This window comes from Piliocolobus tephrosceles, chromosome 8, assembly GCF_002776525.5.
Source record: "Piliocolobus tephrosceles isolate RC106 chromosome 8, ASM277652v3, whole genome shotgun sequence".
Taxonomy (NCBI): domain Eukaryota; kingdom Metazoa; phylum Chordata; class Mammalia; order Primates; family Cercopithecidae; genus Piliocolobus; species Piliocolobus tephrosceles.
In genome coordinates this window covers 122,998,828-123,011,310 of record NC_045441.1, presented here as the reverse complement: position 1 = coordinate 123,011,310, position 12,483 = coordinate 122,998,828, and the positions used below count along the sequence as shown (strand labels likewise).

The following is a 12,483-nucleotide window of genomic DNA, read 5'->3' as shown; positions in this document are numbered from 1 at the left end:
GGTAATTCTTCTTCTTTTTTAAATTTATGACGCTTGCCAAGTCAATGAAAATTGCTGATAAAAATAAGTTCAAAGTGTATTATTACCTGTAGGAGAGGCCGCTGCACTCCCAGCACCTTCATGGTGTCTGCGTTAGCCAGAATCTTCAAAGGGTCAGATGTTTTAGTGACTCCTTCAATCTCCTTGTTGATCTCAGCCAAGACTTGATTGAGAAAGATGTTTTTGATGTACACGGTGAGAAACTCTCGAAGAGGACACTGTTTGGCTGGGCCAAGACCCAGGGCATGCTCAATCTCCTGAATAAATCTGGAAGACAAACAGTAAGAAGGTTATTAAATTTATGAGGAAAGTGTTATATAAATATGTCAAGACGACATGATAATATCTAGCGTTGGCTATTTTTGTGAAGAGGGCAGGTCAACATAATACTCATCTCTGTATAATTTTTAATCTTTTAAAAAACATAAATTATTCCACTAATTGAATAGAAATAGGATGAAACAGAGAACATGACTTCTAAAAATGGGGGGAAAAGGAGAAGACAAAAACTATTTTTAATTCAAGAAGGAGATAAGAATACAAGAAACAATGGGAAAACATGAAAAACAAAAAACACAAATTATCGTGCAAATTAAAAAGCACATTCCCGAAGAGTACATATTTCCCACTGAAACCTTTACATCGGGGTCCCCCTACCCCCGCACCGGGCCATGAACCAGTACTGGTCTGTGGCCTGTCAGGAACCAGACCACACAGCGGGAGGGGAGCGGCCAGCTGGGCGAGCATTGCCACCTGAGCTCCGCCTGCTGTCAGTTCAGCAATCACATTAGATTGTCACAGAAGCATGAACCCTACTGTGCGCTATGCATGTGAGGGATCTAGGTTGCATGCTACTTGTGAGATATTAAGGTCTGGCCTGTGGTGGAACAGCTTCATTCTGAAACCATCTCTCCTGCACCCCTGTCCATGGAAACATTGTCTTCCACGAAGCTGGTACTTGTGCAAAAAAAAGCTTGGGGACTGCTGCTTTACATGTAAATACATAAATGTCGAAAAGACAGAAACAGAGAGAGAATGAAGGATACTCTAAAATTCATGATGATATGTGAGTTCAGAGGTTAAGAAAGGGAATGGGATGGGAGCTGGAGGACAAAGGAGAACTTCAACCTTACTTGCAACGATCTATTTCCTTTATTAAAAACACTTAAAGAATACACAACAGAATGGTAATGACTGTCAAGTCTCAGAGATGAGTATATAGATATTTATTAAAATTCTAATTTTAATAACAAACAAAATAAATTTATTATTATAATTCTTTTTAATTTTCTATTCAGGCAGCCCCTACTTACATGAACAAATTGAAGTTACTACTATTTTTTAGTTAAATAACATCAGTCCTTCAATTACATAGTTTCAAAGTTTAAATATCTCAATACCACAGTACAGTCACCACAGTACATTAAATTTAAGTAACTAAAGCATAAACTTTGTAGCTAGCTCCTCTGAAATCCCTATGTAAATAACTGATGTGTGTTCAACACGATTAGTGACCAATCACATCCCTTCTTCCAATGTCTATTGGCAACTGGTCACTGTGCATGTGTTATTCGCTTCATGTACAGGCAGCAAAGCATGCAGCTGTGGTGCCTCCCTGTCTCCCACTGATAAACCCATGTGGCATTTTATAAAAATGGATAATTGAAAGAGGGAGGGAACTGGCCAACAAAGATAAAAGTACCACAAAGTGGTAACACTGGAAGTGAAATTTGAATTGAATGTAAACGGAGTTACAGGAGAAAGCGCTGCCCCTGGGAATGTTGACACTGCTGCCATTGGAGAGGCATAGCCAGACTGAAGGCGAGAACGAACCAGGAAGGTGGTTGTGACCAAAGGGATGCAGAGAATGAAGAGAGATGAGATGCCAGAGGAAGTGATGTTGCCAACAGATTTCACACTTAAAAACCTCTTGGAGAAAAAAATAAAGGATAAAATGCTGGCAACTGAGCCAAACTTATAAGTATGACAGTTCGCCGAGGCCCAGAAAAGACGCTTGCTGTATACTGTAAAGTATATAAGGCAGCAGCAAGCACTGCTATACTAATCATAAGATTTTAACAAAAAACAAAACACTTTAATTCTCAATGTTTCTAATGTTACAGTGTACTAAATACATGTTGGTTTTCTTATTTTTCATTTCTGTATATATTTATAAATACCTGGAATAGAGTTTTTAATTTTTTTTTTTTTTTTTGAGACAGAATCTTACTCCATCACCCAGGATGGTACGATCTTGGCTCACCTCCATCTCCTGGGTTCAAGAAATTCTCCTGCCTCAGCCTCCCTAGTAGCTGGGATTACAGGTGTGTGCCACCATGCCCGGCTAACTTTTTTCTATTTTTAGTAGAGATGGAGTTTCACCATGTTGGCCAGGCTGGTCTTGAACTGTTGGCCTCATGTGATCTGCCCGCTTCGGCCTCCCAAAGGTTTTTTAATGTTTTGACAAAAAATTGTGAAGTCATGAAACAATTGTGACTATCCTCATTGATGAAGATTGCTTTGCGTGGTTTCAGCTTGCATGGTCATTTTTACAGTTCCACAATACTATGGAAAGCAAGAGCTGTATTGTACTTCAATTTCTTCTCAAAAAGGGGGAGAAGAAAAATAAATGAAAACATAAAATGAATAACCAATTGGGAAGATATATTTGCAGTTTGAATCACAGATGACAGCTGGAACTCAACAAGAAAAAAAACCAAATAACTTAGTAAAAAAAATGATCAAAACACATGAAAAGACTGTTTAGAGTCAATACAATGACTAATATATTAAACATTAAAAAAATTATTCATTCATAAGAAAAATGCAAAGTAAACTATACTAAGATACCAATTTTTACATCAATGCAATTGGCCAAGTTCCAAAAGTTTGAAAACACACTCTGTTGCCGTACGTGCGAAGAAAGAGGCATTCTCATATATTATTGATATGAGTGAAAAATGGTACAACCCTTGTGGAAAGCAGGTTGGCACTATTATTCAAAAATCCAGATGCATTTCTCTATGGCTCAGAAATCTCATTCCTGGGAAATTCTTCTGAGAGCTCTATCTAACTATGGATGTGATGATCTACATACAGAAAATACAGATCATTACAGCATTGTTTTTAGGCAAAAGACTGGGAACAACCTAAAAGTTCATCAATTAGGGAATAACTAAATAAACTGTGGTATATTTACATTTTGGAATACTGTACAGCTCCCTCTACCCCCAAATGTGGAAACTTTTGATGTACTAATGTGAAAAGACCTCCAGGATATATTGTTACAAGGAAAAAAACAAGCTCAGATCAATCTACAGTTAGTAGTATTTACTACACTAACCCCTATATAACAATTATATATCCTCATTTGTTTATTTTAGCATAAAGACACCCTGGGAAGTCTCAAAAAAATGACTAACTACCCATAGGAGGCAGGGGTGGGGGTCAGGTCTGGGAGAGGAGTGGAAATTAGACTTCTGAATTTTAACTTTTAATAATCATTTGATTGTTAAAAACTGTTAATGTATTAGCTACTCAAATAACATTAAATCAGAGAATTTAAAAATTGGCTATACGTATCAAAGACTGTAGTTCATAAAGTGCTGTCTAATTAGGACACATTTAAAGTGTGGTGTATAAACAGTTCCTTAAGTTTAGCTGTTTAACCTAATAAAGAATTTTCTTTACTTACGAAATCAATAATACATTGCAGTTAATCTTACATATTACCAGTTAAACACTCTATTAATCCCTGGGGTGTATGTGTGGTGGGGGATGAAGACGGTATATATATAGGATTGTCACAATGAAAAAGGTAGCTTTCCTCCAAAGAAAGATGAAATTGAGAAGGCACAAGAAAGAGCACTGAGGCTTCTTAACTGATGTTATCACTGTGAAAGAAAAATAAAATATGACCAAAACCAAAATATAATGCATCTTTAAGGAGAGGGTGAGTGAAAGAAGGCAGGGAAAAATGAAGAAATAAAAGTAGATGGTTAAGCATGGCCACAATTTGAAGATCTCCAAATACCACATCCTGCTACGATGACCCCTTCTGATCTCATCTAACCCTCAAAAAGATGCCCTACTCAGGTGCATCCTAGTCTACTTGGTTGCCTTCCAAAAGAAAACCACTGTCCTTAATTTCCTAATGAGTAAATACATCGAAACTCTTTCTATTATTTTTTAATATTATGAGAATTAATCATCAAAATTTCTATTTTCTTCAAAGGGACTTTGGAAAAGAGTTTTCTGAGTGTAAGTACTTCTGACATTTTCAAAATATTTAACATTTATTAGAACAAAAATTTTACTAGTCAATCTGCTGCTAAACAGACGGGCAGAAGACTCTAAATTAGCCTCATTTTCTTTCTTTCTAGTCTCATATTTGCCTTTGGTGTCCCTAAAATATGAACTGCGCTGAGCAGCACAGACAGAGGGGCCGCCATCGCTTCTGGCTGAGTGATTTCTTTCCAATTCACATCATTTATTCCCTAAAGCATACACATCCATCTCACATGACACATACAGGTTGATGTTGTCAGCGCTAACTGGAGGGGACTCATTCAACATGTTTCCAAATCTGCTTTCAGAGCTGCAGGGGACCTCCCTGTGCAGAAGCACAAAACACGTGGGTGAGAATGAAAGAGAAAAATTAAGGCTGTTTCACCAGTCCCTTCTTTACCTTAGTGAAAAATGGGTAGAATGGGGGCTAAGGGATGTGGGAGGGGAGGAGATGTTGGTCAAAGGATACAAAATTTCCAGGAGGAGTAAATTCAAGAGATCAACAGATCTAATCTACAACATGGTGACTATAGTTAGTAACAATGTGTGGATACTAGAAATCACTAAGAGAGCAGAGTTTATGTGTTCTCACCACAAAAAATAAACATGTGACATAATACATGTTACTTAGCTCAATGTGGCCATCCCACAACGTATACGTATTTCAAAACATGTATATCATAAATGCATATAATTTCTATTTTTCAATTAAAAATAAATAAAAATGAAAAAAAAGTAGTTACATGAAATGGGCAATCTACCCTTCATGGGCAGGAAGGACACAGAAAAATGAGCCTTCCTAGCCATCCAGGAGATGAACCTCACTCACTGTCACTCTGCAGAGGGGAGTGACTTAGAGGAGAGTGGTCAAGAGAGGAACACTTAACAGTAGGGCTTCCAGAGTTTGGACCTGGAACGCACAGTCTTGAGCAGGTTACTTAGCCTCTCTTAGCTTTACTTGTGTCTTCTGTAAAATGGCTATAATAACACTACCTACCTCACAGGATTGTTCTGATGGTTTAATGAGGAAATAAAAATTAAGCACTCAAAACAGAGACTGGCACACAATAACCGCCTAGTAAATGGTGTGGCAGTGGTTTTTAAAATTACTGTCTTACATAAACCCTGATGAGGCTGGAGATTAGAGGAAAGTGTGAAATATTGTATGGTTTTTTTTTTTTTTTTTTTTTTTTACACTTTGCTCCCTTATTTTCCCATCTAATCATCCCTAGTTGGCAATTCAGACCATTAGGTTAATACTTGGAATATTTCACTAATAAATGGATGTAGGAAAGAGCAAGAAACCCCATGTGGCCAGGGGCAAAGCGTAAATTGCTAACTGCTAAATCCTTCGTGCCTAGTACTGCTACTCTATGGCTGGCACACAGTAGACTTGTAGGAAATGCTTATTGAATAAAATATTGGATAAAATAATTAAAAGGTCCTTTGATCATAACCCATAGTTCCTGAAACTAGGACATAATCTATCTGGCATGTAATGCCCTTCTCCTAAGAATTTGGACTACAGATTTCAATACAAAATTTTTAAAAAATCATCCCATATCTCCACCATTCCAATGTAAACCAGTAATTCTTATTGACAGAAGATTCTCTCATTCTTATGCACATCCCACACTATTTTATATTTTGTGCAATATGGCTGTTCACACTACTTTGTATTCTGCTCTTTCACAGAGTATTACAGACTCATTCTATCAAGCTAATGAACACAGTATTATTAACCAAACCTCTACTAGGGAACATCTTCATTTTGCTTCTGTTGAATTATTTCCACAAAATTAAAATACTGCAAGTAGCTCTTCAACATTTTTGGTGAGTCTTTATTTTATTTTCCCTGATTTGCCACAGTGTACTGGATGAGTCTTTTCATCTAGCAAGTGTTTAAAAATGATCTGTTGAATGGGAGACAGGAGGGAGAGTCAAGGGTATAGAAGAAAATAATCAGAAAGCCCAATTTTCCCAACAATGCTCCTCATTAGCTCTATGGAAGTATGAAAACATTGAATTTTTAACAGTGAAAAGAATCTCATTAGAAAAGAAAATACTTCACTTCAAAGTTAAGTTAGAACACAGATGGAGCCCTGTCAAAAGAGTATTATTTAATCTCATGAAGTGCTTTTACACCAGGGATTTCCTATCTCTGTAAATGATGAGCAGGCAAACACAATGTACAGGTATATCTGTGTATATGGAAAAAGAGACTATGAGAGTCAAAGAAAAGGGTATACATAATGCTGTATGGAGAGCATCTCATCACAGGATTTTGAGGTCCCTTATTTAGATCAGCCTTCTAAACTTAAGGCTGTAAAATAGGAGAAACCAAAAAACAAATAATGCTAGTATGCAACTGACTTTCATTGCTTTTGAATGTTTAAAGCACAGATCTGGTAGGGCATGGTGGCTCACACCTGTAATCCCAGCACTTTGGGAGGTTGAGGTGGGCGGATCACGAGGTCAGGAGATTGAGACCATCCTGGCTAACACGGTGAAACCCTGTCTCCCCTAAAAATACAAAAAATTAGTGGCCGGGCATGGTGGCGGGCGCCTGTAGTCCCAGCTACTCAGGAAACAGACAGGAGAATCGCTTGAACCTGGGAGGCGGAGGATGCACTGAGCCAAGATCGTGCCACTGCACTCCAGCCTGAACCACAGAGCAAGACTCCCTCTAAAAAATAAAATAGAATAAAATAAGATAAAATAAAATAAAATAAAAGCATGGATCTTATTGTCTAAATTCTAATATTTATAAATATTTAATTGAAGCTTTCCTTTTCAGATTCTCAACTAAGGGCCCTCTAAACGTATGCACATAAGCAATACCTGTGTTGTTGAATTTACTTCCTTACAGCAAGTTATGTGTCCTTTGGAATGCACACATGAGCACACACTACCAACATTTTACCCAATATTTTCAAATTTTTAATCTTCATTTGATTGCTATCAAGGGAAATTATAAACTAATTAAAATTTCACTCAAGCATCCCTCACTTAGCCCAGCCTTATCACAAATTCTGTTTCACGGTACAGCTCCATTTCTTCCATTTCATCTCAGCCAAGAATTGTGGCTGCTACCAGCTGGAAATATCCTTGAACAGAGAGGTCCTATATCGTATTGTAGAAGCTGCAATATGAGCAGTGATATGTTATTTATTTGAATAAAAATGATTGCTTATTCAACAAGTATTCCTTATATTCATACCCTAAAAAGCTTTTAAATTCGACGGCCAACATCACTAATAATGGGACAAAATGGACATCACGTGCCTCCTGACATGATATAAAGAAGAACACAGTATTGTTCTCTGTTATTCTTGCTAAAAAATGCGTAACTTGAATCTAATCACAACAGCACATCATCTTTCATAAAATCGAAATATGAAAAATTTCAGAATATTCAAATTCAAGATCCTGGTTTTACAGCACAAGTAATTCATGCATGACTCTGTCATAAACCGTGAATCACTGTTTATTGCTAATTATGTTTTATAATATATACATTTATATATACTCTGTATCATACAACATAAACTTGTCATTTGGCTATTTCCTGACTTTGCTGTGTATCATTACATACAATTTGGTAGTTTAGGATGAATAACATACACATTAATATAGATATCTGGGAGGCCTGGGAAGTTTTCTACTGATTCCATGTATCACAACCAATAGAAATGTGTGATTTATCCTTTGCGACTTCTGCATTTTGCAGGATCTCTCAACATATCATTTCCTCTTATAATGTTTTCTAATCTAGTCTTCACTCTGCAGAGATGTACTATCCTTACTGAGAAGCTCTGAATCTCTCCTACTAATAATTTTAAAGACTAAAAAAAGAATCTGAATTCTCTTATCTCCATTTTAGTCCAAGATTTCTATGTGAAAAGTTGCATGACATTTACAGGTCTGCAAAAGCTTTGCATGATCAAAAGTAAGTCCACACGGTCCCATCCTCATTGTGCCAATCCTCTACTGTCACATCTAATATTGTTGTATGACACAGATTGTGTATAAAAGCATACATTAAAATTTTAATTAGCAATAAACAGTGATATACTGTTTGTGACACCATCATGAATGAATTATGTGTCCTACAAAAGCCACAGTTCTGCATCAGAACTCTGAACCTTTGATTTCGAAGTTTGGTTTTATGTAAAGAATCCAAACAACAGTAATAACAAGCCTGTAGCATGAATGATACATGAGTTACAAAGAGAAAATAAAATGCACATTTTCCCCAAAATCCAGCAAACAAATAATCTTTGGACCCAGAATGAGAATGAAACACTAACTGTAAAATGCAGAACTTTTCAGGAGAGATATGGGCCCATGTACAAAGATGGCAAACAGCACTAAAAACATAGTACTGCATTCTGATAACACTTTCTGCACACCACTCTAAGGGAAATCATGGACTTTTATGAGAACACAGTATAATCAAAATCTCTACCATGCTAGATTTACATGGAAAAAAAAAAATCAACCTACAACTCATAATAAAATCCACCCTCAGACATGGGCCCATCCTTGTACAAAGAACTGTGACCAGTTAGCTATACTCAGATGATAAATAGGCCTTGGGAATCAAAGCCAAGCGAGGCCATGCCAAAGGCTGGAAACAACTCCGTCTGCAGAAAGAAGGTGCCCCCAGCAAACAGGGCTCCTTTAAGATATATTTCTTACTTTCTCAACTGCTCTCAGGTATGACATTTAAGACACAGAACAAACTGGAAAACAACTCGGGCAAAGGAAAGAAGCCTCAGAGGAATTGATTTGAGATATATTCAACTCACTAGTATTATCTGAGTCGAAAAAGATCATTTAGAAATGATTTACAAGGGACTCATTCAGAAACAGCAGCAACAGGCATATTTAAGACCATAAATCAGTGGAACATGAAAACTGAAGAAAAATCCATAAAGGTTAATGCACTTTGGAGCACATTTGCCTCTTAATTCATGGGAGTAAGCCATTGGCGCATCAGGAAGAGGTTCTCTCCCAACAAGCTGTAATTGTTCATGCTGAGTGAAACTACTATCTGTGCCTTTTGTATATAAAGATTTTCTGTGTAAAAGTGCAAAATAAGCTCATCACTGCAGAGCCCAATCATGTCCTCAGCCCATACCCGTAGGAGACAATTTGCTGAACTAATCAAATAAAAAGGGATTTGGGTGCTCTTATTTGTAGTGTGTGAAATTCATGTCTGGGAGTAGAGGAGAAAAGGGGTAAAAATCGTTAAATAAAGGGAGAAAGAATATCATCTACAAAATTTGGATTCTGCAGGTTTATAAACAAATTTAACTTAAAAAAATCTTACCATGAGTATATTGCAAGTGATTTGTGACTGCAGTTAAGTGTTCCCTCTAGACTGAAAAGCACTTTAGGTAAAATGAAGTAAGCCTCTCTAAAAATGACAGCTGTTAAATTTTTTTAAGCATATAATTTGGAAATTGAAGTGACTTAAACTCTAACCCTTAATATCAAACAATCTTTTTAAACCAAAAATTGCATAAATAAATAAGGGATGCTGACAAAAAACTCAGAGAACGAAATAATAATCCTGCTTTTCCGATAGGTCTGGAATTTTGTTTTTATCCTTTCAGTTTATCTCACAGTAAAATAACCTCTTCTTTATGTTTTTTTCAGAAGGTAAAGCTTTCAGAAAATTTTCCAAGAAAAACTGTAATTTATTACAAAAGGTCTATCATACACCTGGAAACTTACGTGTCACATATTAAATATACTCTGTTTTAGGTGCCCCATATCAGTTTGGCCTTCAGACTCTGTAATGGAGGACACAGAAGAATCTGGGAAAGCTTCTACCTGTTGCTATGCCAGTAGGAGCTGTATTAATAATTGCTTACACCCATGGAGCGCTTACCATGTCCTGATCAAAGAGCTTTATATGGATTCTTTTTTATGTGATTTTCACAGACACTCTATGAGGACTGTGCTTTTACTATCTCCATTTTACATGTGATAAAACTGAGCAGCTGAAAAAATGGCAGTAACATTAACAGCTGACAGTTCTTATTGTTCTTACTACAGTCATCTTTCAGTATCCCTGGGGGACTGGTTACAAGACCATCTGGGTGTGTGCACACTCCAGTCCGGCAGTTGGCCCTGCAGAACCTGCGTATATGAAAAGTCGGCCCTCCATATCTTCTGATTTCACAAGCTGTGAATGCTGTATTTTCGATTTGCATTTGGTTGTGGATGCACAGCCCTCCGATATGAGGGCCAACTATATTTATTTAAGAAAATCAGCATAGAAGTGGACCTGCGCAGTTCAAACCAGTGTTGTCTGAGGGCCAACTGGATAGGCCAGCACTGTTTTAAGTAATCACCATGCTTTGCTTTGCTTCACATATTTCTTACAACACTATGAAGTTAGGTACTTTTATAATTGCCATTTGGAAGAAGACATGAAGGCACAGAAAGGTGAAGTTACTTTCCCAAGGTCATATAGCTAGCAAGGGATGGGGCCAAAATTTGACCTTGGACAGTTTGTCTCCAGAGACCATGCCAGACTTCATCACTCTATCCAACATACTTCTCTAACATTACTGCCTCTCAAAGGTTCACCCGTAGGGTTAGAACTCCAGAGGTGGGCAGGTAAGGGGATGACAATCAATAGACTTAAGTCTATGTTGAAAACCCTGAAGTGCGTGTTGAGGTACTGGGACCTTGTGTGGATGGAGAGGACCATAATATTATCAAACATAAGCATTTGAATATATCAAAGACCGAATTATTTTTCTTAAAATACAACAAATATTATCTCTAGCCCTGACTTCTTGCTCCTGACCTGTGTTTCCAATCACTTGATAGATACTTTCAAGTGATGTCCTCCTGATAACTCAAACTATGTCCAACATGGAGCTCTTCGCTGCCGCACTCCCATTATCATTTCCGTTCTCTCCTCCTGTGTTCTCTATTTCTGTGTCATCATCATTCCAGTTACCTAAGCTCAAGCCTAAAAATCATCTTTCACTTTTTCTTCAGCCTTGCTACTCATGCAAGAAGCTTCTAGATGTATAGACATTCTCTTTATATTAAATCTTAAGTTCATACATTTATCTACTTGTTTACCCCTTCACTTATTTATTACTCCTTATGCTGAAAGGTAGGCACTATATTAGTGTTCTAGGTCTAAGGCACCCACAGTGAAAGAATTATGCCCCAGGAGCTATCGCCCACTTAGCATATGATATGAATAGTGTTCAAGTCGTTTAATGCTGGCACTCAGGCCAACATTCCTGTGCCTCCATTTGTAACACTCACATACTAATTCAGGTTCTTACAAAATGAGATGATGCAGGTGAACAGACAGAATTTAAAATAAGGCAAAACTTTTCCCAGGCCTCCCTAAAATAATCTCCTAACTGGTTTTTCCTTCTTCCATCCCTTCTTCCTTCAACTTATGTAATATATGACTATTTGGTTAATCTCACTAAAGCAAAGAATCTAGAACTCGTTGCAGTTTCATAAAACATGCCTTGCTCTCTCTTGCCTCCAGCATGGTCTCTGTACATGCTGGTTCATTTATCTAGAACAGTGTCACCATGTATCTGTCTTGACTGTCACTTGTCCGGTAGCCACCAGCTTAGATGTCACTTCCTCCAGAGGCCTTCTCCCTTAAGTGTATGTTGAACGCCCTTTGACTATGTCACCACACCACCCTAAGTCCACAGAATTCTGCTCCTATGGAGGTATCTGTCTTCCCTACTAGTTTTTAAACATCTTGAAAAGAGGGAACATGGCTTTTTCATTGTAGACAATGTTTGGCATCCAGTAGGAACTCAAGAAGTAAGTCTAACATTTCTACTTCTACTCATTAGCAAACTTTGAGTCCCATGTACTCTCTGTATTTTTTTAAGTTCATGCCTTTTCTTATAATGATCCTGTGGTCTACTTCTAGTGTTCCCTTACATTTTCTAAATTGTAGCAAATCAGCTAAAGAGGAGTTTCGAAAATTTATCATTTTCACAACAGCCTTTCTTCAAGGACCACTTCAAAATTAGTCACTCACAAAGTCTTCCCTGATGCCTTCAAAACTGCTTCATGTATTTGAACTATTTTACTTCATAGCATTAGTCTTTTTTTCTACCTGTTTTTCTCTTTTAGAATTAAGTTCCT

The 12,483-nt window shown here is 37.3% G+C and overlaps 1 protein-coding gene across 5 annotated transcripts in view; it reads right to left on the bottom strand.

Annotated features, from left to right (window-relative positions):
• EXOC4 (exocyst complex component 4) overlaps nt 1-12,483 on the bottom strand; it is an 821,075-nt gene that overhangs the window by 247,393 nt on the left and 561,199 nt on the right. For all 5 annotated transcript variants that reach the window (XM_023207825.2, XM_023207827.2, XM_026454384.1 and 2 more), the window contains exon 11: nt 87-306. In XM_023207825.2, the coding sequence (XP_023063593.1) occupies nt 87-306 (220 nt within the window). The remainder of the gene's footprint in view (nt 1-86; nt 307-12,483) is intronic.